General features: G+C 35.7%; 1 protein-coding gene across 1 annotated transcript in view; it reads left to right on the top strand.

The window, feature by feature from the left end:
* The window catches only part of DCDC1 (doublecortin domain containing 1), a 450,202-nt gene that overhangs the window by 231,841 nt on the left and 196,711 nt on the right, over positions 1-21,650 (top strand). Inside the window, exons 14-15 of the mRNA XM_030918251.1 lie at positions 6,845-6,979; positions 9,496-9,614. Of these exons, the coding sequence (XP_030774111.1) occupies positions 6,845-6,979; positions 9,496-9,614 (254 nt within the window). The remainder of the gene's footprint in view (positions 1-6,844; positions 6,980-9,495; positions 9,615-21,650) is intronic.

A 21,650-nucleotide genomic window follows, 5' to 3' on the forward strand; every position in this document is an offset into this window, starting at 1 on the left:
TCCCAGCACTGTGGGAGGCCAAGGCAGGCGGATCATGAGGTCAGGAGATCGAGACCTTCCTGGCTAACACGGTGAAACCCCATCTCTACTAAAAATACAAAAAAATTAGCCAGGCGTGCGGGCGGGCACCTGTAGTCCCAGCTGCTCGGGAGGCTGAGGCAGGAGAATGGCATGAACCCAGGAGGCGGAGCTTGCCGTGAGCTGAGAGCACGTCACTGCACTCCAGCCTGGGTGACAGAGTGAGACTCTGTCTCAAAAACAAACAAACAATCTAAAAAGCAAAACAAAACAAAAAACAGAAAAACACATGTATGCCTGGCTGTTGCCTTTTGACTTTCCAAATTTTCATCTGGACTTCATTGATCTCCATGATTCTCTTCTAATCTACCTCCACTCTCAACTTACCTTTCCAATTTTCTCCTCTTGCTCTGTATACTCTACATTACAGTCAGAGTTAATGAATTGTGCAGTAGAACATGCTTTCCACTTTCGTATACTTGTGCCATGGCTTGTGTTGTTTTTTGCCTGGGATATACTCCCAACCATTACCATTGCTTGCTTCTTAAGGCTTTACTCAACTTCTTCTTCCATAAACCCTTCTTAGATACTCTGGAAAGAATTAATCTTTATTTTGTTTTCTCAGGACTCATCTTCCTTTGAAAATTGTTGTTGAGTTTGTGTTTTGGTATAGGTATTTGCTTTTATGTTTTTCCTCCACTACACTGAGGATTCTTTGGGTACAGGCGTTGTCTTACTTGTCTTTGTGTTCCTAAGCACTAACGCAAAGTCTTGAATGTAGGGAAAATGCACAATACGTATTTGATGAATGCATTTTTTTGTTTGCTTAGTTAGCCATAACCTATTTTTCAAGGTTGAATATTCTCTAATATGGTCTTTGTGTGTTAGCCAAGCCAGATTGTTATTTGCTTTTTTCTGAAAGCACTCCATGATTTCTGTGGTTATGCACATGTGGACCTCTTTGACTAGCATTCCACCTTTCTTTGTCACCACACCCAGCCTTCTCTGTCACTCTTTGTGCCATATCCTAGCACAGAGTTTGGCGTATTCAATAAAGGCTATTAAAATCCTGCCCATCAGCCGGGTGCAGTGGCTCATGCCTATAACTCAAGAACTTTGGGAGGCCGAGGCGGGTGGATCAAGAGGTCAAGAGATCGAGACCATCTGGCCAACATGATGAAACCCCGTGTCTACTAAAAATACAAAAATTAGCTGGGTGTGGTGGCGCGTGCCTGTGGTCCCAGCTACACGGGAGGCTGAGGGAGGAGAATCACTTGAACCCGGGAAGTGGAGGTTGTAGTGAGGCGAGACTCTGTCTCAAAAAAAAATAAAAATAAAAATCTTGCCCTTCATTCTAGCCCTATCTGATTTGTGACTGCTTCATGAAATCTTTCTGTACTCCAGCTCCATTTCCAAACCAGATATGATGTTTCCCTTCTGAGCCATTTACAATGACGTTGAACTAGATGCTGTTCCTCTTACGTTTTCTTGAATGGCTCAAAATCAGCTAGGCTCCGAGTCTGAGCATATCTCAGGTTACATCAGCGTAGATGGGGGAGAATGGTAGGCTCTATTGGGGATGTTAGGATCGGATCATGAAGGGTCTTAATTCGATATTAGGGAATTCTGGTTTTTCTCTAGAAAGCAAGGAACCATCGAAAATATTTGAGCAGAGGCAAGATGTAATCTGATCTTCATATTAGGAAGATAACTCAGGAGGTCCTTGTCTTATCCTCCCTGCTAAATTGAAAATTTCTCAAAGGCAAAGGGTATCCTGATCATCCCCATCTCTGCTGCAATATCTAGATACTCAGCTGACCTGAATTAAATTTACTAGTCAATTAACTAATTCAGAGACCAACTCAAACCTAAAAAGCAATTGGATAGCAAAGAGATATCAGAGAAAAGGACCTCAAAGGAGGCTTTTCTCTTTGCTTTTATGTCAAAGTGGGATAACTATAACAAGATAACTCTATTTTCTAAAATGTTGAAAAATGACAGAATAAAATTCTACAGTTATTTTATCATTATTAAATGGTTCTAATGATTTAGTGAAAATAAGAAAACACTCTCAAGTAAATGTTTATATGTTATGGCATTTTTAGTTTTTAAATATTTTAGTTCAACAAAAATAGTAGTGTAAGAAAGCAAAAATTCGATAAATTGGCTAGTAAAGAGAAGCTTTCAAAGACAAACAGCTCCTCCATAGCTGAAACCTTTAAAATCCTTCAGAAAAATGTCTCCAATTATTTACAGAGTGGTGATCAGTGCATTGGGAATAGTAATTTAATAACCGGAAAAGGAGCACTTTTAAAGATGGATTCAGGCAGAGGTGACGGATATCTGTAGGGCATTTTATTGTAGAATCTTGCTGCTCATTGAGGTAAAGAACACACTAAGAGGATTACAACAGGGGTTGAGAGAAGGGAGGTAAAAGCCGATATTCTTGATGCATATGTTTTAAAATTGGCTTGAGATAGAGATATCAGTGCCCAGCCCCTGACTGTTCTTTTAAATCTGTTATTGACAAGTAGAACCTTTCCTACAGAGAAAAATTTGGAACATATAATCCCCATTTGTAATGTGAGAGTCACATATAACCCTGACAATTACAACCTGTTGCTCTTTTATCCATTTCAAAAACAGATTTGGAATCTACTACACATTGACAATTTGGCAAATACATTTTTCAACATCTCTCTATTGCTACTTACATTGGCAACATTTTTAGATTGACTCAGTTTAATGGCAATCAAACTAGATGTTTCTTTGAAATGGATGAGATTTAAACTTCATGGTAGTTAATATGAAAGGAGATATTTCATGAGAAGAATAGTTTGAGGAATGCCTGGTTATGGGAAAATATAGCAGAAAAATGGACTCCAGTGTTTAGCAGGTCATATATTCTGCCAGAATCAAAAGGAAACTTATTTTAATTCTAGCCTTTCAGTACATGGCTTCGCAGACATCAGCAGGACATTAGTGACAATTTTCTGTATGGAAACGGCAAGAAAAGCATCAAGTTATAATTTTGGAATTATGGTATACTTGTTACAATTTAGTTTGTAAGTTCAGTAGTTATGGATGCTAGTAGAATGCATTCATAATTACTGAAGGACTGTATTATTCTGGCATTATTCTTTTTGCCACAAAGGACTCTGGGAAATGACAAACAACTCTTTGCTGTTCTATTTCTTTGGAGAGCAAGTCATTGAAAATGATATTTTGTATAAATTATTTATGTACTAAAGCAAATACAAAATTCTAGTTAAAATTTTGAACGGATTGCCATTAACAGGACACAGGACTTGAGTTAAAAGCCTAAGTCCTTCTCTTATTTTCAGACAAATTAGATCTTAGATATTTTGCCTTGTTTGACTGCATAATTTTGCCTTGCTGATGTTTTCTACTCTCAGCTCTTTCCATTTGTTGACTGTAGAAGTGGGTGGACTGGTCAGCTATAAGGTTAGAGCATAGAAACAATAAGAGAGAACAGAAATTACATGAGGAAAGAGATTTTATAACATTTTCTTTAATTAGCTGTGATTTTAACTTATGTGTGAAATTATTCAAATGGACCCTAAATGCATTATCAAAAGTGAACATCGTGTAAAATTTATTTGCAATAGAATAAACGATTTGTTCAAAATGAGGGCTGTGCTCTATGAACTTCTTTCAAGAAACATTTCATTGTCTTGTGTTCTGTTTCTTAGTAGATGTGCAAGAGAAGATCATAAGTGGTTCTTTTCTTACTTTGAATTTACACAGGAATATTTAAGGCTACTCCACCTTCATTAGCTATTTGGGAAAAATAATTAAACAAGTTTTAACTGGCCCAGCATGTGTATGCATTGCTTTATCATTGACTGCTTCTACATCAGCACAGTTTATTCAGACAAGCAAAGTTATAATGGCCACTTAAAGGACCTATGTGTATAAGTATTTAAAAGAATAAAAGAGAATTTTTTTGGTTCTCAATAAGACTTAAAAATGGTTTTAATGACATATATGATAGTATGCATTTAGATACCAGTCTCAATCTAAATGTTCTTATACACGTGTGCACGTGCATGTGTGTACATGGGCGCACACACACACACACACATACATATGGCATGTTATGTTGTAGATTGTCAGAACACTTTTTTTTTCTTAAATCCCAGCTTTCATCGTTCTTAACTTCCCACCCTCGTTTGGTTTAAAGCTAAGCTATCAAATTAATTTAAAAAGTGAAGTCACAGAAGAAAAATGCAATGGCCATTGTCAGTTTTAAGCATATCAGAACACCAGACTTGGCAGGAATCTTTTTTTTTTTTTTAATAATACAAAATAAAACTAAGTTAGTGGGCCTTGCTGTGTCTGCTCTATGTGGAATCACTTGGGAACTGTCCAGCAAAATATCTCTTGAAGAACAGCATGGTGTTAATACTGGGTGCCAGCCCAAGGCAAAGACAAAGGACCCCTTCACTCTTCACCAATAAGCCAACTGTTAAAAGATTAAACCATGTTGTGGAGATAACAAGAATGTAGGCACTGGCAGCAGGTGCTGTACAAAGAAGCAGTTGGCTGTATGATTCTTCTGTCTGACTAATTTCAGTCAAAACAATCTTCTGCCCAGTTGCAGAGGGGAGTTTTGAGTATGATGGCAACTTGGAGTTAGGAGGTTGAGTAAGACTGCTACTTTAAATGCTGAGTCCTGTGGCGAACGGATTAGTACAATGTAGTTTATCATTGTTCAGAAACTGTGGGGATTCCCCGCCAGAATCCAGGCACTGTAAACACTGTAAGTCAAATCTGCTTATGTGGTGGTGTTGCTATATTTTTTTAAATTTCATTTTCACATGTAGGAGTCTTATGACGTTTTCTTCTCTTGAGAAGATGACTTTCATTATAGAATAATTACCACATATATTAGTTTTATCTTTATGATAATGCCTGATTACACTTGTAAAATTTTTTGTTTTAAATCATCATTGAATTTATGCATTTAAAAAAATAATTTGGTATCCAACAAATATCTAGCATTAGTGCAGATATAGAATGGATGTTTTAGTGTTAGGAAATAAATTGTTATTGAAGCAACATTATTGATTGGGTTTTAAATATAAATTGGTATATTCCTGTAAGCATACACAAATAAATATTGGTACTAAAAAACCTAGAATAAGTACTCAGTGAAAGTTATAATATAATTTAGGAGATAAAATTTATTAAGTATGAAGTAATAGAATTCCTACAAGTGATGTGAGTGCCTACTAATTTGACAATCAGGTCTAAGTGAACAATGCTAGAAGGTGCACAACACCTTTAGCATATGTAATCTGATAAGGAACACGATAAGTCTCCCCCTTCAGTACCCCGTCCATCCCCACAACTCTCTCTAAAGTCTCAGCTCATATTTCTTTATTCTTAGGAGATTGTATGAACTCCCAGCTGTTTTCCCTGCCTTTGATGTCTTCATTCTACAATCTGTTATCCTCTACCTTTACCAGATCAACCTTACTAAAATCTGCGGTTAGCGAGATAGTTTTGATTATTAAAAAGACAGGAAACAACAAATGCTGGAGAGGATGTGGAGAAATAGGAACACTTTTACACTGTTGGTGGGAGTGTAAATTAGTTCAACCATTGAACTAATGTGTGGCGATTCCTCGGGGATCTAGAATCAGAAATGCCATTTGACCCAGCAATCCTATTACTGGGTATATACCCAAAGGATTATAAATCATTCTACTATAAAGACACATGCACACGTATGTTTATTGCAACACTGTTCACAATAGCAAAATTTGGAACTAACCCAAATGCCCATCAATGATAGACTGGATAAGGAAAACGTAGCACATGTACACCATGGAATACTATGCAGCCATAAAAAAGGATGAGTTCATGTCCTTTGCAGCGACATGGATGAAGCTGGAAGCCATCATTCTCAGCAAACTAACACAAGAACAGAAAACCAAACACCACATGTTCTCACTCACAAGGGGAGTTGAACAATGAGAACACAGGGACACAGGAAGGGGAACATCACATACTGGGGCCTGTCGGGGGGTGGGGGACTAGGGGAGGGATAGCATTAGGAGAAATACCTAATGTGGATGGCGGGTTGATGGGTGCAGCAAACCACCATGGCATGTGTACCTATGTAACAAACCTGCATGTTCTGCACATGTACCCCAGAACTTAAAGTATAAAAAAAAAAAAAAAAAAAAAGAATGCTTTCACTGGCTCCCTACTGTCCACCTGACTCCATAGCTTTACAGTTGACACTTTCTGCAGTTTGGACAAATTTACTTTTTGAGTCTACCTGCAAATCCTAAGACTCATTGATTAAGCTTCCTTGCCTTTACTTGGAATACCTTTTTATTCTTTATTATTCCTGTCAAATTGTCCCCATCCTTCAAGGCTTGCTTTACTTGTTACCTCTTCCAAGATGCTCCACCTTTAGGTTACTCCAGCAGAAATGAGCGTACCATTTTTTCATGCCTGTAATATAGTATTTAATCATTCATATGGAGCTTATCATGAAAGGTGAGTGGGGAGAGAGAGAGAGAAATTGCCTCTACTCTGTTGTGTGTTTCTTTGGGTCAGGAAAACATATTTTATAATATTCCACACCACACAGCATAGGGTCTTGCATGTTAGAGTCGGTGCTCAACAACTCTTGATTGAATTGAATTGAAGGGGATTGAATGCTACTTTTTGAAAAGAGGTATCAATCAGAATAAATAATGTTCTAGGATAACTTATTTTGGGTAAGTGTATTGAGGAGTTTGACTCTTAGACTATAAGTTAAAAATGCATACTTCTTCTCATGATATAGGTAGATCCCAATATTGTCCTTCATGCCTCTGTTTCCATTGGAAAGTGGAGTTTCTCAGGCAGTGAAACAAGCAGCAGGAGTCAAATAGCGCCATCGATCCTTTGGCCTGCAGCCAGTGTGTGGCTGATCACCAAGGTACCTAAGAGTGTCTGTTTTCCCTGAGTGACCTCCGCTTGCTTGCTGGCTCACCGCACTCGCTGGCACCCAGTGCTCTCATGCACGTGAGCATAGAAGTGAAAGCGTGATAAATTGTTGGCTGTTATAGATGCTATCTCTGCTGTTGGTATTGCCTAGCCCACAGGACTTATGTAGATTCTCAAGTGAGCATTCAGTTCACTATCAGACATGCTGCTCATTAGTTTATACCTCACAGTGTATTTAAACCCAGCATAGAATTTGTCTGTAGTCCACAGACTCATTATTTTCGTGAGATTTGTCTGCATGTGCTTCTACTCCTAGATATTCATTTTGAATTTTACCCCTCAGCTTTCCTGCCTGGTAGATTACCAACATATACCAGCTTTGCATATTGTCTTAGCAAGGACATAGTTTTAAAAGAAATCCCTGAGTATAAACATGAACAGTGCCTAACACATTTTGTTCCTGTGTGTTGGTAATATTTAATCTTTTTCACTTTATTATTTATTGTACTATTGCATATGACTTATAGAAGAACATAGAATTGTCCTTTTCTTTCATCTTACTACTGCAGTACATTTTGTAAATATGTATTTATGTTGAAAAGAGATGGTACAGTTCACAATTATCCTTCCTGTATCTCCCTTTGCCCCCTCATCACAGACAATTTTGCTACTTCTTAGCACTCCTGTGAATGTGAAGTCACCCAGTGAGGTTTGCTGGGGGGAGGGAAGATTGACACTATTTTCTCAAATGAGATTTTGAATTGCCCTTAGCTATTGTTCTTTAAAAGTTAAAAAAGAACATGTAAAATAATTAAGACACAAAGGTACTAAGACATATTATTTATTTCATATGTCAAAGCATAGTAAGTTTACATGAGCTATTCCTGAAATCTGAATTTCCAGCTGGTGGCTACGTTAACTATTTGCCCTTTTTACATGGTATTTTGTTTCTGATTTAATAATAATAACATCTCCAGTTAGTTGAATACTATATGTCAGACGTTACATTAGGTACTTTATTCACATTTATTATTTCGTTTAATGTTATAAGAACTGTGCAGATTTTTATTATACAGCTGAAGAAACTGAGGTTAGTAATGGCAGAGGAAAGATTCTTGGTCTCTTTGACTTCAGAACTTTCATTGTAATATAAAACACTCCTCAATATTTGACTTACCTGTGAGCATAACGGAAGTGTTTTAGTCTCAGCACTGCCACTGAATAGCTGTATGACAGCAGACAAGTCACACGTTATCTAGGCCTTAGTGTTCTATCAGAACGAGTTGGACCAGTTGCTATGGAAGGTCCATTCTCAGATCCCATATTCTTTAATTTCATAGTGTCTGTTTCTAGAATTTCATGATAGTCAGAAACATGTACTTGTCTAAAATCGCCTCAAAAATAATTGGAATGCCTACCAAAAGAGTATAATTGAAATCTCTTGTGTGACATTGGGAAAGTTACTTAGCTGCATTGAACTACTGTTTTCTCTTCTATGAATGACATTAGTCATTCCTGTTTTGCACAGTTGCTGCGAAGGTGAAATGAGAAAGCATGTGCGATGTTCAAGCATGGTGTCTGGTGTACAGAAAGTGCTTAATAAATGATGGCTGCCTTTCCTCCCCCTAAGCAGTTCTTCTTTCTGTGTAGACAAGCATGGTCAAACAAGGATTTCATTCAGTGCTTATTAAAACCAATTTTTTAAGGAAATATTTTTCCTAAGTCATCAGTCATCATCATGTTTCTTTTCCACACTATAAACACAAGAAATAAAGTATATGCTAAAAAGGAAACAATTCTGAAAATCCTTTAAGATTGAACTCTCTCTTCCTGTTTTAAAACTAAACCTTTTTACCTGTTAAGAGAGAATTTTACGTGCCATAAATCTCTAGTAGATGTAGACAAATCTCTCTGTGGTTGTCACTTATGAAAAATGTTGTATTGACTCACTAAGTAAGAAAATGGTTAAATGGCCCTTCAAGTAATACTCCCCTTTAATTTCCTTGGCAGGAAATCCTAATATTTAAAACAAAAGCAGTTCACAAACCACCTTAAAATGTTTAACCCATGATATTTAGACCCAGAGTAAAACTTTAAATTAATACAAAGGTTAAGGATTTGTTTCAGTCTTTTCAGTTCACTGCACTATTTTTTTTCTGTGCGTACATATTTCCAGTAAGCTCTGTAGTTATAACTACAACAAGTGACACGTGATGGACCCCAAATTGCTGCACTGTGAAATATGCACAGAAAAAAAAGACAAATGAAGATATCAAGGTCTGTTTTATTTTGCACTGAACTGTAAAATGCCACCCTTGTCGGACAGAAGATTACTGATTCTGAGCAGGGCTCGCTGACTGCTAAGTTGTGGGTAGTGTTTCACTTTCAGCAACTGTTAATATCCAGGGTTATCCAGGCATAATGACCTCACTATTTGTGACACATTGTTGAATTTTCTGGTTCTTTTAACTTATTTAGACCTTTCTCCCCCTCTCTATTCATTGGAAGACTGGAATGATCCTGAGTCGAGCGATAACTCAGGGCTGCCTGGCTATTGGTCATCCTATCAGAGTCAAGGCTGCTGAGGGAACATCACTAGAAGGATATAAATTAATCCTACAGAAAAGGTAATGCTTATGAGTTATTTAGCTCAAGATAATAAATGCTAATTTCAAGAAATCTGAGCAGTTCAATTGTGATGCCTCCTGGTTTGGATTGAATATTCATTCAATGTTTAAATTTGTATTCATAATAACAATATTAATTTCTGAATCTAAAGTAAGCTTGAAAATGTATGCCAATTAGTTTGGTAGTGTTTTAAAAATATTTTAAAAAGTGAAATGTTGGCCTTCAACATGTACCCATGTTGTAGACAAACTGCTGCTTTACTCCATAATTATTATAACTCATTTCTTTATATCCATTTTGATTGCTAATTAACAAACTTAAATTTTTGTGTGTATTCTTAACCTTTTTTTCATCTTCTGAATATAAAATATTGAACTGTGAAAGAATAATCACAGAGACCAAAAAATGCTGGCTTGTAAGGGACCATAAGTGTCCTTCATATTTGTTTTTTTCTGATTTAGGAAGATACAATAAACGAAAACAGATTGAGGAAGAAAGTTGATTTATCTCCAAGAGTCTCAAAATATTGTTTTCTAATCACTTTCTTTTTTCTTGGTCTTTAGTTTTGGTATTTTGTTTTCACTTAGTGTTAAAAAAACGATTTCTATCATACTTCAGGACTTAAAAAGCCATTACCAACGACTTCTGGCTAGATAGACACTTAGGATGTGCTTAAGCTGAAATCATCAGAGAAGTTGATCCAGCCATAAATACAGAAGGGAAATTTTCTCTAACCTGCAAAGCAGATATAAGGATATCATATAATGATTAAGAATGTGATCTACAGACTCAAATTCCCAGATGTAGATGCAGGCTGCACTGCTTACTCTAACAACAAAGTGTCTAAGCCAGATGCTATTCTCATATCCTTAAATTGCATTGTCAAATTTTATCCTTACAACAATCTGATAGGATAGGTATCATTATTATCTTTACAGGTGAGGAAATTGAGGTACAGAGAAGTTAATCACCTGCTCAAAACCACACCTACAAGTGGTTTGGCAGGAATGCAAACCCAAGCAGTCAGGCCCTATAACCTGAAAGTAGACACTTAGCCACAACACTACACTGCCTGTCAGTTAAAGTCCAGTCAAATGATTGCCAGTGAGTGCCAAGTGTGGTAGCAGATACCTTAGTGAATGAGCAGGGTACGTCACTTGAAAAACTCAGGCAGATGGGAAAGATGGTAGCTTGGCATTATGCAAACTCTCCAGTGCTAATAGAGTCCTAAACACATAGTTCCTAAGTAGTGACAGACAACCCTAAAGCAAATCTCAGTTTGGTATGGAGCTGTACGCAGACTGGGTAATAAGATTTCTGAAGCAGAATGAGTTCTGTAAACTAGAGACACGTTGAGCATGAACTTGCAATGCCAATGCCAATGCCAATGCGAAACCATGGAACATGGAGCCAGAGATGCTTCAGCTCATTTAGTCCACAGTTATGCTAAAGAGAAAAATCAATCAATTGTAACTGACCCAAAAATGACACAGATGATAGAATTACTAGATGAGACATTAAAAGAGTTGTTTTAACTGTATTCTCTATATTCAAGAAGCTAGAGGAAAGATTGAACATGTTAACTAAATACACGGAAGATATAAAAAAACTCAAATTTCAAGAGATGAAAACTGTAATATATAAGACAAAAAATATACTAAACATTACTAATGCCAGGATTAGACAATGTGGAAGAAAATAGCAGTGAACTTGAGATAACAAAACTATTCACAAGGAAAACCGGAGAAAAAACAAATACTTAAAAAAAAAAAAAAAAAAAAAAAAGAGAACAGAGCATCAGTGAGATGTGAGAAAATTTCATATGGCCTATTTTCTGAGTATTTATAGTCTCTGACAGGTTAAAGCAAGGAACAGAAAAATATTGGAGGAAATAGTGTCTGAACAATTTCTATATGCAAAATTGAGAGCTATAACCCACTGATTCAAGGACCTCAACAAATTCCAAGCACAAGAAGCATGAAGAGACAAAACCAAGGCACATTATAATAGAATTGTTTAAAATTAGTGATAAAGAGAAAATCTTAAAAGCAGAGAGAAAAGGCATGTTATGTACAAGAGGATCTAAAATAAGGCTGACAGCAGATTTCTTGTTGGCAACAATGCAAGTAAGCGACAGTGGAAGAACATCTTTAGCATACTAAAAGAGGAGGTGGGGAGGAACTAGAAAACTTTTCCCAATGAAAGTGTTTTTCAAAATTTACGGCAATATAAAGACCTTAAGATATTCACAAACTGAAGAACTCATCACCAGCAGATCTTTATGATAAGCAATGTTAGAGAACATCCTTCAGGCTGAAGAAAAATGATACCAGATGGAAATATAGAGCACTGGCAATGGTGACTATATAAGTAATATAACAATGCTACTAGGCCTGGCATGGTGGCTCATGCCTGTAATTCCAGCACTTTGGGATACTGAGGCGGGCAGATCACTTGAGCCCAGGAATTTGAGACCAGCATGGGCGACATGCTGGAATTCCATCCCTACAAAAAATACAAAGATTAGTCACGTTCAGTGAAGGTCCACAGCTGTAGTTCCAGTTACTTGGGAGGCTGAGGCAGGAGGTTGAGGCTATAGTGAGCCATGATTGTACCACTACACTCCAACCTGAGTAACAGAGCAAGACTGTGTGTCAAAAACAAAAAAAACCCACAACCCCACAGTGCTAATTATTTTTGTCTCTTTAAAAGATAATTGGTTGTTTAAAGCAATAGTAATAATAATAATATATTGTGGAGATAATGTGTAGAAATAAAATGTGTGATGGAAATAACACAGGTGCCACTAGGAGAAACATGGAAGAAAGATTTTTTATACTATTTGTGAAATGATGTGATATCAACTGAAAGTAGATTATGTTAAGTTAAAAATGTATAATCACCTAAGCAATCATTAAAATAATAGAGTGTTATGGCTAACAAGTCAAAAAAGTAAATAAAATGAAATATTAAAAATAATTAATCCAAATCAAGACAAAGAGGAAAAGAGGAACAAAGAACAGAAATAGAGAATGAATAACAAGATGGTAGGCTTAAAGCCATGTGTATAAATAATTGCATTAAATATAAATAATCTAAACACCCCATTTAAAAATCGGACATTGTTAGATTAGATAACATACAACATCCATCTATATGCTACCTATAAGAAATTAACTTTAAATATAAAGACACAAATATGTTAAAAGTAAATTCATGAAAAATATATACAATGATAAAATTAATCCAAAGAAAGTAAGAATGGATATATTAATATCAGATAAAGTAGACTTCAGTGAAAGGAAATTGCTAGGGATAAATAGGGCCATCTGATGATTAAGGGGTTAATTTATCAAGAGAACATAATGATTCTAACTTTTTTTTTTTTTAATTTTTTTTTTTTGAGACGAAGTCTCGCTCTGTTGCCCAGGCTGGAGTGCAGTGGCCAGATCTCAGCTCACTGCAAGCTCCACCTCCTGGGTTCCCGCCATTCTCCTGCCTTAGCCTCCCGAGTAGTTGGGACTACAGGTGCCCGCCACCGCGCCCGGCTAATTTTTTTTTTTTTGTATTTTTAGTAGAGACGGGGTTTCACCGTGTTAGCCAGGATGGTCTCGATCTCCTGACCTTGTGATCCGCCCGTCTCGGCCTCCCAAAGTGCTGGGATTACAGGCGTGAGCCACCGCGCCCGGCCAATTCTAATTTTTAAAAAATGACACAGCTTCAAAATACCTGAAGTGAAAGCTGATAGAATTGCCAGGAGAAAGAGAAACATCTAAAACTCTAGTGAGCAACAATAATACCCTGTTTCATAATTAACAGAACAAGTAAAAAAACCTGTAAGGATATAGATGACTAGAATAACATTACTGAGCAACTTTACCTAATTGATATTTATAGAAAAATGCATTCAATAACAGCAGAAGAGGCATTTTTTAAAGTACATAGCATGTACCAAAATAGTCTATATAATGGCTATGAAACAAATTTAAGTAAGTATAAGAAAATTCAAGTGATATAGAGTGTGTTCTCTGATGATAATGGAATTAAACTAAAACATAGCAGAAAGTTTTCTGCAAAGCCCCCAAATATTTGAACACATTTATAACAAACCCATGAATCAAAGAAGACATTAAAATGGAAATTAGCAAGTATTTTGAACTGAATGAAAATGAAAATACAACATATTGAAATTTGTGAAAGACTGCTGAGGTTTTCAGAGGGAAAGTTACATAAATGCCTGTATAAGAAAAGAAGAAAGATATCACATCAATGGTTTCAGCTTCCACTCTAAGAAACTGTAAGAGCCAGTCAAATACAAAATAAGCAGAAGAAATGGGATAATGAAAGTTAAGAGTGGGAATCAATAAAATAGAAAAAAAATTAGAGAAAACCAATGAAGTTAAAAGCTGGATTTTTTTGAAAAGATAAAACATAATAAATCTCTAGCCAGACTGTTCAGATAAAGAGAGAGGACACAGATTACCTGTATCAGCAATGAGAGATATCATGCAGTTATTAAAGGGATGATAAGGGAATATTTTGAACAACTATGTGCCAGTAAATTTGTCATTTAGGTGATAAAGACCATTTCCTTTAAAAGACACCAACCACCAATGCCTACTCAAGAAAAAATGGGAAACCTGAATAGTCCTACATCTCTTAAAGAAAGGGAAAACCTTCCTACAAAGAAAATTCCAGACCCAGATTACTTCACTAGCTTCACTGGGAAATTCTGCAAACATTTTAGGAAAATTAATACCAACTCTACACAATCTTATCCACAAAAGAAATAAGAAGGAATACTTTCCATCTGATTCTAGGGGGTCAGCAGTATCCTGATCACAAAACTTGATAAAGATATTATAGGAAAAGAAAATCATAGACCAGTATCTCTCATGACTATAAGTACAAAAAAATTATTAACACGATTTTAGCACATGGAATACAACAATTTATAAAAAGATGTATCGTGAACAAGTAGGGTTTATCCCAGGAGTGCAAGAATAGCTTGACAATAATTAGCTCAAAATGATCATATACCTAAGTGTAAAACCTAAAACTGTAGGTATTTTAGATGAAAGCATAGGAGAAACTATTTGTGACCTTCCATTAGGCAAAATATTCTCAGATGTGACACCAAAAGCATGATCCACAAAAATAAAAATTGACAAGTTGCACTTCAATAATATTAAAAATTTCTATTCTCTGAAAGACAGTGAATGAAGACAGAATGAAAAGACAAGCCACACACAAGGTGCGAATATTTGTAAATCATATATATTTACAAAATACATACACACACAATTCAACAAAACATGGGGGGATACATGATTTGGAGAGTTACTTTAACAGGGCAGACGTACAATTGGCATATGAAAATATGCTCAACACTATTATTCATTAGGGGAATACCAAATAAACTTACAATGAAGCATCACTACATATTTGTTAGAATGTCTAATCCTTAAAAGATTGACCATACCAATATTGGTGATCATGTGGGACAACTAGAACTCTCATAAGTAGTTAGTGGAAATATAAAATGGTTTAGTTACTTTGGAAAACAGTTGATACTTTCCTAAAATATTAAACATTCATCTACCTTATGACCCAGCCATTCTACTCCTAGAAATTTATGCAAAGAAAATGAAAGCATACATCCATACAAAGAATGTATACTTTGTTCATGTATAAATGTTCATAGTGGCTCACACATGTAATCCCAGAACTTTGGGAGGCTGAGGGGGGAGGGATTACTTGAGACCAGGAGTTTGAGACCAGCCTGGGCAATGTAGTGAGACGCTGTCTCTACAAAAAATTAAAAATTATCTGAGCATGGTGGTGTGCCCCTGTAGTCTCAGCTACTCAGGAGGCTGTGGCAGGAGAATTGTTTGAGCCCAGAAGGTCGATGTGGCAGTGAGCCATGATTGCACCACCATACTTCTCCCTGAGTGACAGAGTGAGACCCTGTGTCAATCAATCAATCAATCAATCAATCAATCAATTAATCAATGTTCTCAGCAGCTTTATTTCTAAAAGCCTACAGAAAAAAAACTAGAAATAACTCAAATGTCCATCCCATCCATAGGTGAACAGATAATCTATACAATAGAATACCCAGTAATAAAAAGGAATAAACTCTTGATATATTCAACAACATAGTTGAATCTCAAAGTAATTATGCTGAAGGAAAGTAGAAAATAAAACAAAAAAGTACATATTGTTTGATTCAATTTATGTATAGTTTAGAAAATGCTAACTACTGTAGAGTAAGGGAAAGCAGATCAGTGGTTGCCTGAAGATAGGAAGATGAGGAAGGGACAGAAGAGAGAGATTACAAAAGGGCATAGGGAAACTTTAGGAGTGATTCATTTTGCATGACAGATGTGGATATGTTCATTATTCTGATTGTTGTGTTGCTTGAAAAAGATGTATACATATTTCAAAATTACAAAATTTTACACTTAGAATATGTGCCTACTAATTGTGCAATATTGTGTGTCAATTATTTTTCAATAAAGCTGTTTTTAAAAAAAAAACAAGAAAAAATAAAAATGGTAAAGAATGACTAAGTGGTTACTTTAGAAGGAGACAGTGAGAGAAGGCCTTTCTCAATGGGACAGTTGATCAATGGCCTAGGTCAAAATGGCAGGTGATTGGAAAGTTATGGATAACTTGATGGGCATACTCTTCATACACAGGACTCTCCCTAGGCATGCTGTATACTGAAAGTACTGCAGCATCTCATCAGCTGATCTGGTTTTAATGAGGCTAAGTCCATTACCTCAGTGGACTAAGACCAGATCAGCTGATGAAATGTTGAGGTCTACTTCTACTCTGGTCAAGATTGTCATGGAATTGAGTGGGCTGATCTATTGCCTATGGAGGAGAAAGTTTGGGCAAGAAAAGAGATGTTCATGAAACAAGCAAACAAAAATAAGAAAAGATTTTGTTTAATCTAGAAAAGAAGGAAGGGAGGGAAGGAAGTATTTAAGTTGAAGGCAAGTTGTGTTAATACAAAGGCATATCATCCTAATTGTGTAGGGATCCTCCCTCCTGCTCACCTTTTAACTTGCCTTTATCTGAAAAGCGAAATCCAAGGTGGAGCCAAAATAGGAAATTTAGAACACTGGAAGTTTGCAATGACTATGAAGTTATACTTCATTTTAGAAAGCAGGAAGGGCCAAAATTTTTAGAGTTTACCTCACTTCTGGGTAATTTCAAACATGTTTATCTTTTCCAGGACATCTAAAATGACTGTGTGACTTTTTTTTTTTAAGATAACCGTATTGTAGTATAAATAACGATAAATATCTTCATGTGACAGCAATTTCTAGAGATAAAAATTTTCTTTTTCTAAGTAGTATTATATGATTTTAACAAAAGTTATGAATCAAGACATAGCCTTTATATGCTAGAAATAATAGAACTAGTACTTAAAGTAGCAATCTGACAACTCACAAAGAATATTATAAACATATCATGCCTCATTAGTTCAATTATGTCTCATTTGGTGTTAATAATCTTATTCTTATTCAGTATAGCAAGTGCTCGTGCGTATTTTCCCTTTTAATATTTTTTTTTCTGTCTGTGCATCTGAGTGTTAATGGATGAAAGGTAAACCAACAATGTCTTTACCAGGTGACCTAAACCATCTCAAAAATCATTTAAAAATGCTTCTTTCCAAAAGATATTTTGGACACCTTACAGATAAACTAGTTGAATCGAAGTTATTTTTCAGAGCACCATTCAATATTGATATTGCTTCATTTTTAAGGATTGCAGATATGCAGGATATCTGGACTTTAGTGTTCAACTAAAAAATTAACGTAACATCAAACACTCGCACACACATGCACTCACAGAGGAAGATAGATTATAAAGGTTAGAAGCTGTTAACCCATAGATTTTGTTTGGCTTGCATATTACTACAATTTTTGAATAAGTCGTAAGCCTATAGAAATAGGAAGATTTCACACAAAAGTGACATACTTCTGGCTTTTCTTGAAAAAATCTGAAATGAGTGGCACTGGACCTGAATTCTTTCATGACACCCATCAAAAAGGAACTGAGTGGTGATGTCCTCTTTAGATGGAACATATATCCTCCGGTTTGCCATATTTTCCACCATTCCCTTTGGCAGCCCTCACACTGGCTCTTGCTACTTCATGCATTTCTAATACCTGTCTGGCCCATAAAGGCTTTTGAATTTGCAACCCCTACATGTAAAATCAATGGACTAATGGACCTGCTGAAGGAGACCTTCTTTTCTATTTTTAGTCTGTACACTTCTTAAATCAGAATAAATATGGAACTGAGTGTTCTATCTTAAAGATGATCCATAAAAGAAGTTTCAGACTTTCATGGAACCATGTCAAATTTCAAGTAATCTTTACCATCTTTCATATTTCAAGGTTAATCTTTCAGTTATGGTTTTTTGCATCCATTTTTTATTGCCATTTAGGTCTTCCTAAAAATGAAGTGACAACTGGCAAACATTACCAGACTAGGTTAAAAACACACACTGCTTTAAGGACACCTTTACATACAATCAACAAGTGTAGCTGTATAATGCTAAGGAATAGCAGCAGACAGAAGTTGTATTAACACATATAGGTAATACCATTAGAAACGTCAACATCAAATAGAAAGTTGTCCATGTGTAATGTCACAGTATGTGGACTACTGAATGAAACTTGTCGTTGTTCTTACTATGTTATGAATTATGGACTGGAAATCCCTTTCCCCATCCTCTACATGCATTCTACTTTTGGCCCAGGTAGCATTGGTAGACATCAGAGCCATTTGAGGCTGTCTGAGAAAAGAAATTTGTGATCCTGAAGCATGATAACAGCCCTCCATATAGTTACCAGGAAATGATGAATGTGTGAGTGTATAAACACATACAGACATATATGTGTGTGTATAAATGTATTACACACATATATGTGTGTAATGTATAGGCATATATATCTATATCTATATCATATCTATCTCTATATTACCTATATAGATATACCTATATAGACATTTACACACATGCATGCTTAATAGGGTTACACTACTTAGCAAGCTTCCCAGGACAGATCATTCTCAGTTCCCTCACTTATAAGATGAGAACACTTGAAGGTCATATGATTTCAGAGAAGGAAGGATTCTAAGAGTGCCTACTTCAAAATTCTCTTTACTAGTGGTAGTAGAGGTGGTGATAGTGGCAGTTGTGATAAGAATATCATCATTATTTAAAAAAATTCCAAGGCCACCAGAGACTAAGTGATCTACTAAAGGTCATATATCTATTTAACATTAGATGCAGGACTAGAACTCAAGTCTCTCAACCTTAGTTCAGTGTATGTCATGATATTATGACTGATTATTGGATGGAATGTAGCTCCTTTATTTTCCCTTCCTTTCATTATTGATGTTGTTGTTATTTTTTAATTTTGTTTAAAAAAATATTTTTAGCTTGGTGCTTTTTGATCAAGAAGAGGAAAGTCTATAATATCATCCTCTAAATCAGTCTCATCTGAGCATCATTGTATGTTGGATCTAAATTTGTTTTTTCTACATATAAAATGTCTTAAAAAATAGGCAGATACACTTTTGTGTGTAGAAATTTTATTTAAGAAGTTATTATAAATTAGAATGATACCTTTTCATCCAGCCTAACATGGCACTACATGAGAGATTTGCTGTTTTACAACTTTGGTAAAATTTAGGGACAACATTTATAGATTTAAGCAGACTACCAACAGGAGTGATACTAGTAAGCTCCCAAAGGTTATAGATTATATAAGACTACATGGTTTTCGTAGAATTTTCTAGGAAAAGATATGCCAGAACAGAATTGAAGCTTGATAAAATTTGACAAATGCTAGTAAATTTGTATTTCTTTCAGAATTGTTTCTTTTTTTCTTAACAAAGGTGTAATTTCTCTTCTTTAGCCGTCTACCAAAAAGATCTTTTAAGTTCCCTAAACAGCCATATATTAAATTTAAAACACTTTCAGATGGCTTTATGATTAATTTTTAGGGTAGTAACATTCTGGCACTTTATTCACATTTTTATTTATTCAAAGATATCTTTAATATCCGGTTACATGCCGGGCCTTGTGATCAGCTCTGGGGATATACACGGTCTCTGCCCTCACACAGTTGCCAGCTTGCCGGACATCTTTTCTGTTGTATTAGTTTTGAGAGAAGATGCCGTAAGTTCAGAAAGTCGAAACTGAAATAATTCATCATCAAGGCAACACCGTATTTCAAGTAAAAGACAAAATTCTGAATTTTACAGATTTGTATGGTTAGCATCAGTCTATTAATTACCAATTGCAGATGTCGTATACTTTGAAAAATTATCATTTGCATTTTATTTATCTTGAAGAAATGTGCTCACAATAATTTATGAAACAGGGGAGATTGCTTGTAAGCAATGAAGCTGCATTGAGTTATAGCCCTTACACATTAAAATATTCTAAATTTTATCACAACCCAACACATTTCCATCAAAGCATTACAGCAATCACTCTTGTTTTATTATTTTGAAAAAAGTATACTTCTAAGCTTGGGATTGACAGCTTTAAAGACTAGCAATATTGTTTTTGTTATTTCTTCATTCAGGGTTTGAAATAGCTTTCTCAGTACCTCAGGAGAATTTGTTATAGTATAAAACTGATGATTATTTTAATACAGTTGTATAAAAACATTATGATTATATCAATATGTATTAAGTTACTGAGATTGTGTCATATTATATTAGTGAAACTAAAATGTTGACTCCATTTTCAGTCTTCCACTTACACAAAATAACTTGCGTTATACTTTTCTGATCTAATTGAAATGTTGAGCTTAAGTCAGACATTCTGGGTTCTGGTTCCTATTTGTATAATAACTAGCGCTGTGATTTTAACCAGCTCACTTCATCTCTCTGCATCTCATTTTATTCATGTATAAAATGAGGACTTGACTGGGATAGCCCCTCAATTCCACTCAAATTTTCACAGTCCGTGTTTTTTCTTGGATAATCACTATTATCATAAACTATCATTTTAGTTCTGGATGGCAAGTCAAAATTTAAAAAGCTTCTCTTTTCCTTTATTAATTATGAAATAGAAAGATTCTTAGAAAGAAAACTTCCCCCAATACCTTCATCACCCCACCTGATGTTGAAATTGTTTTACGCAACAATTACATCGTCAAAGCCTTAGAATGGGATCCTTAGCTTTGGGGTCAGTATACCTTGAAAGATATTTTATTTAATATTAAACACTTTTACATAATTATTAGAACTCTTCTTATTTTTCACCTCTCTGCCCGCTCTGCTCCATTCTCGCTTCATTTTCCTTTACTAGTGTTATGTTCCTCTTCTTTTCCCAAATTTGACATCTGAGACTTACCCGTGACTACTCTCTCTAACCTCCACCTCATTTATTCAATCATCAAATCATTTCTCCTTTATAATATTTTTGTACAGAAAAAAACCAAACTGTTTTCTCTACTTCATACACTTCACTTTTGATATTAGATGGTTTTTTTTTTTTTTTTTTTTTTCCACATCAAGCAATTCTTCAGTTCTCGGTGGACACCTGCTGTGTGTCCTACAATTCAATTCAGTTCTGCCACTATCTACCAGGAGTTAGCATTAGATCCCACAAGTTGAGGGCTCAGTCCCACAAGACTGCCTCCACTTAAAACACCAATCACAAGTCCCAGGTTGTCACCTGTACTCCTGACCAACCAGCTGTATGTTGGGATTCTCATGACCCCCTCGTTGGGTTTGATAATCTGCTAGAATGGCTCACAGAACTCAGAGAAACATTTACTTACATTTACCAGTTTATTATGAAGGATATAATAAAGGATACAGATGAACAGTCAGATGAAGAGGTACATAGGGCAAGGTCTGGAAGTGTCCTGAGGACAGGAGCTTCTGTTCCTGTGGAGTTGGGATGCACCACCCTCTTGGCACAGGGATATGTTCACAAACCTAGAAGCTCTCCAAATCCTATATTTTGTTGATTTTTATGGAGGCATGAT

This window comes from Rhinopithecus roxellana, chromosome 15 (assembly GCF_007565055.1).
Source record: "Rhinopithecus roxellana isolate Shanxi Qingling chromosome 15, ASM756505v1, whole genome shotgun sequence".
Classification (NCBI taxonomy): Eukaryota; Metazoa; Chordata; class Mammalia; order Primates; family Cercopithecidae; genus Rhinopithecus; species Rhinopithecus roxellana.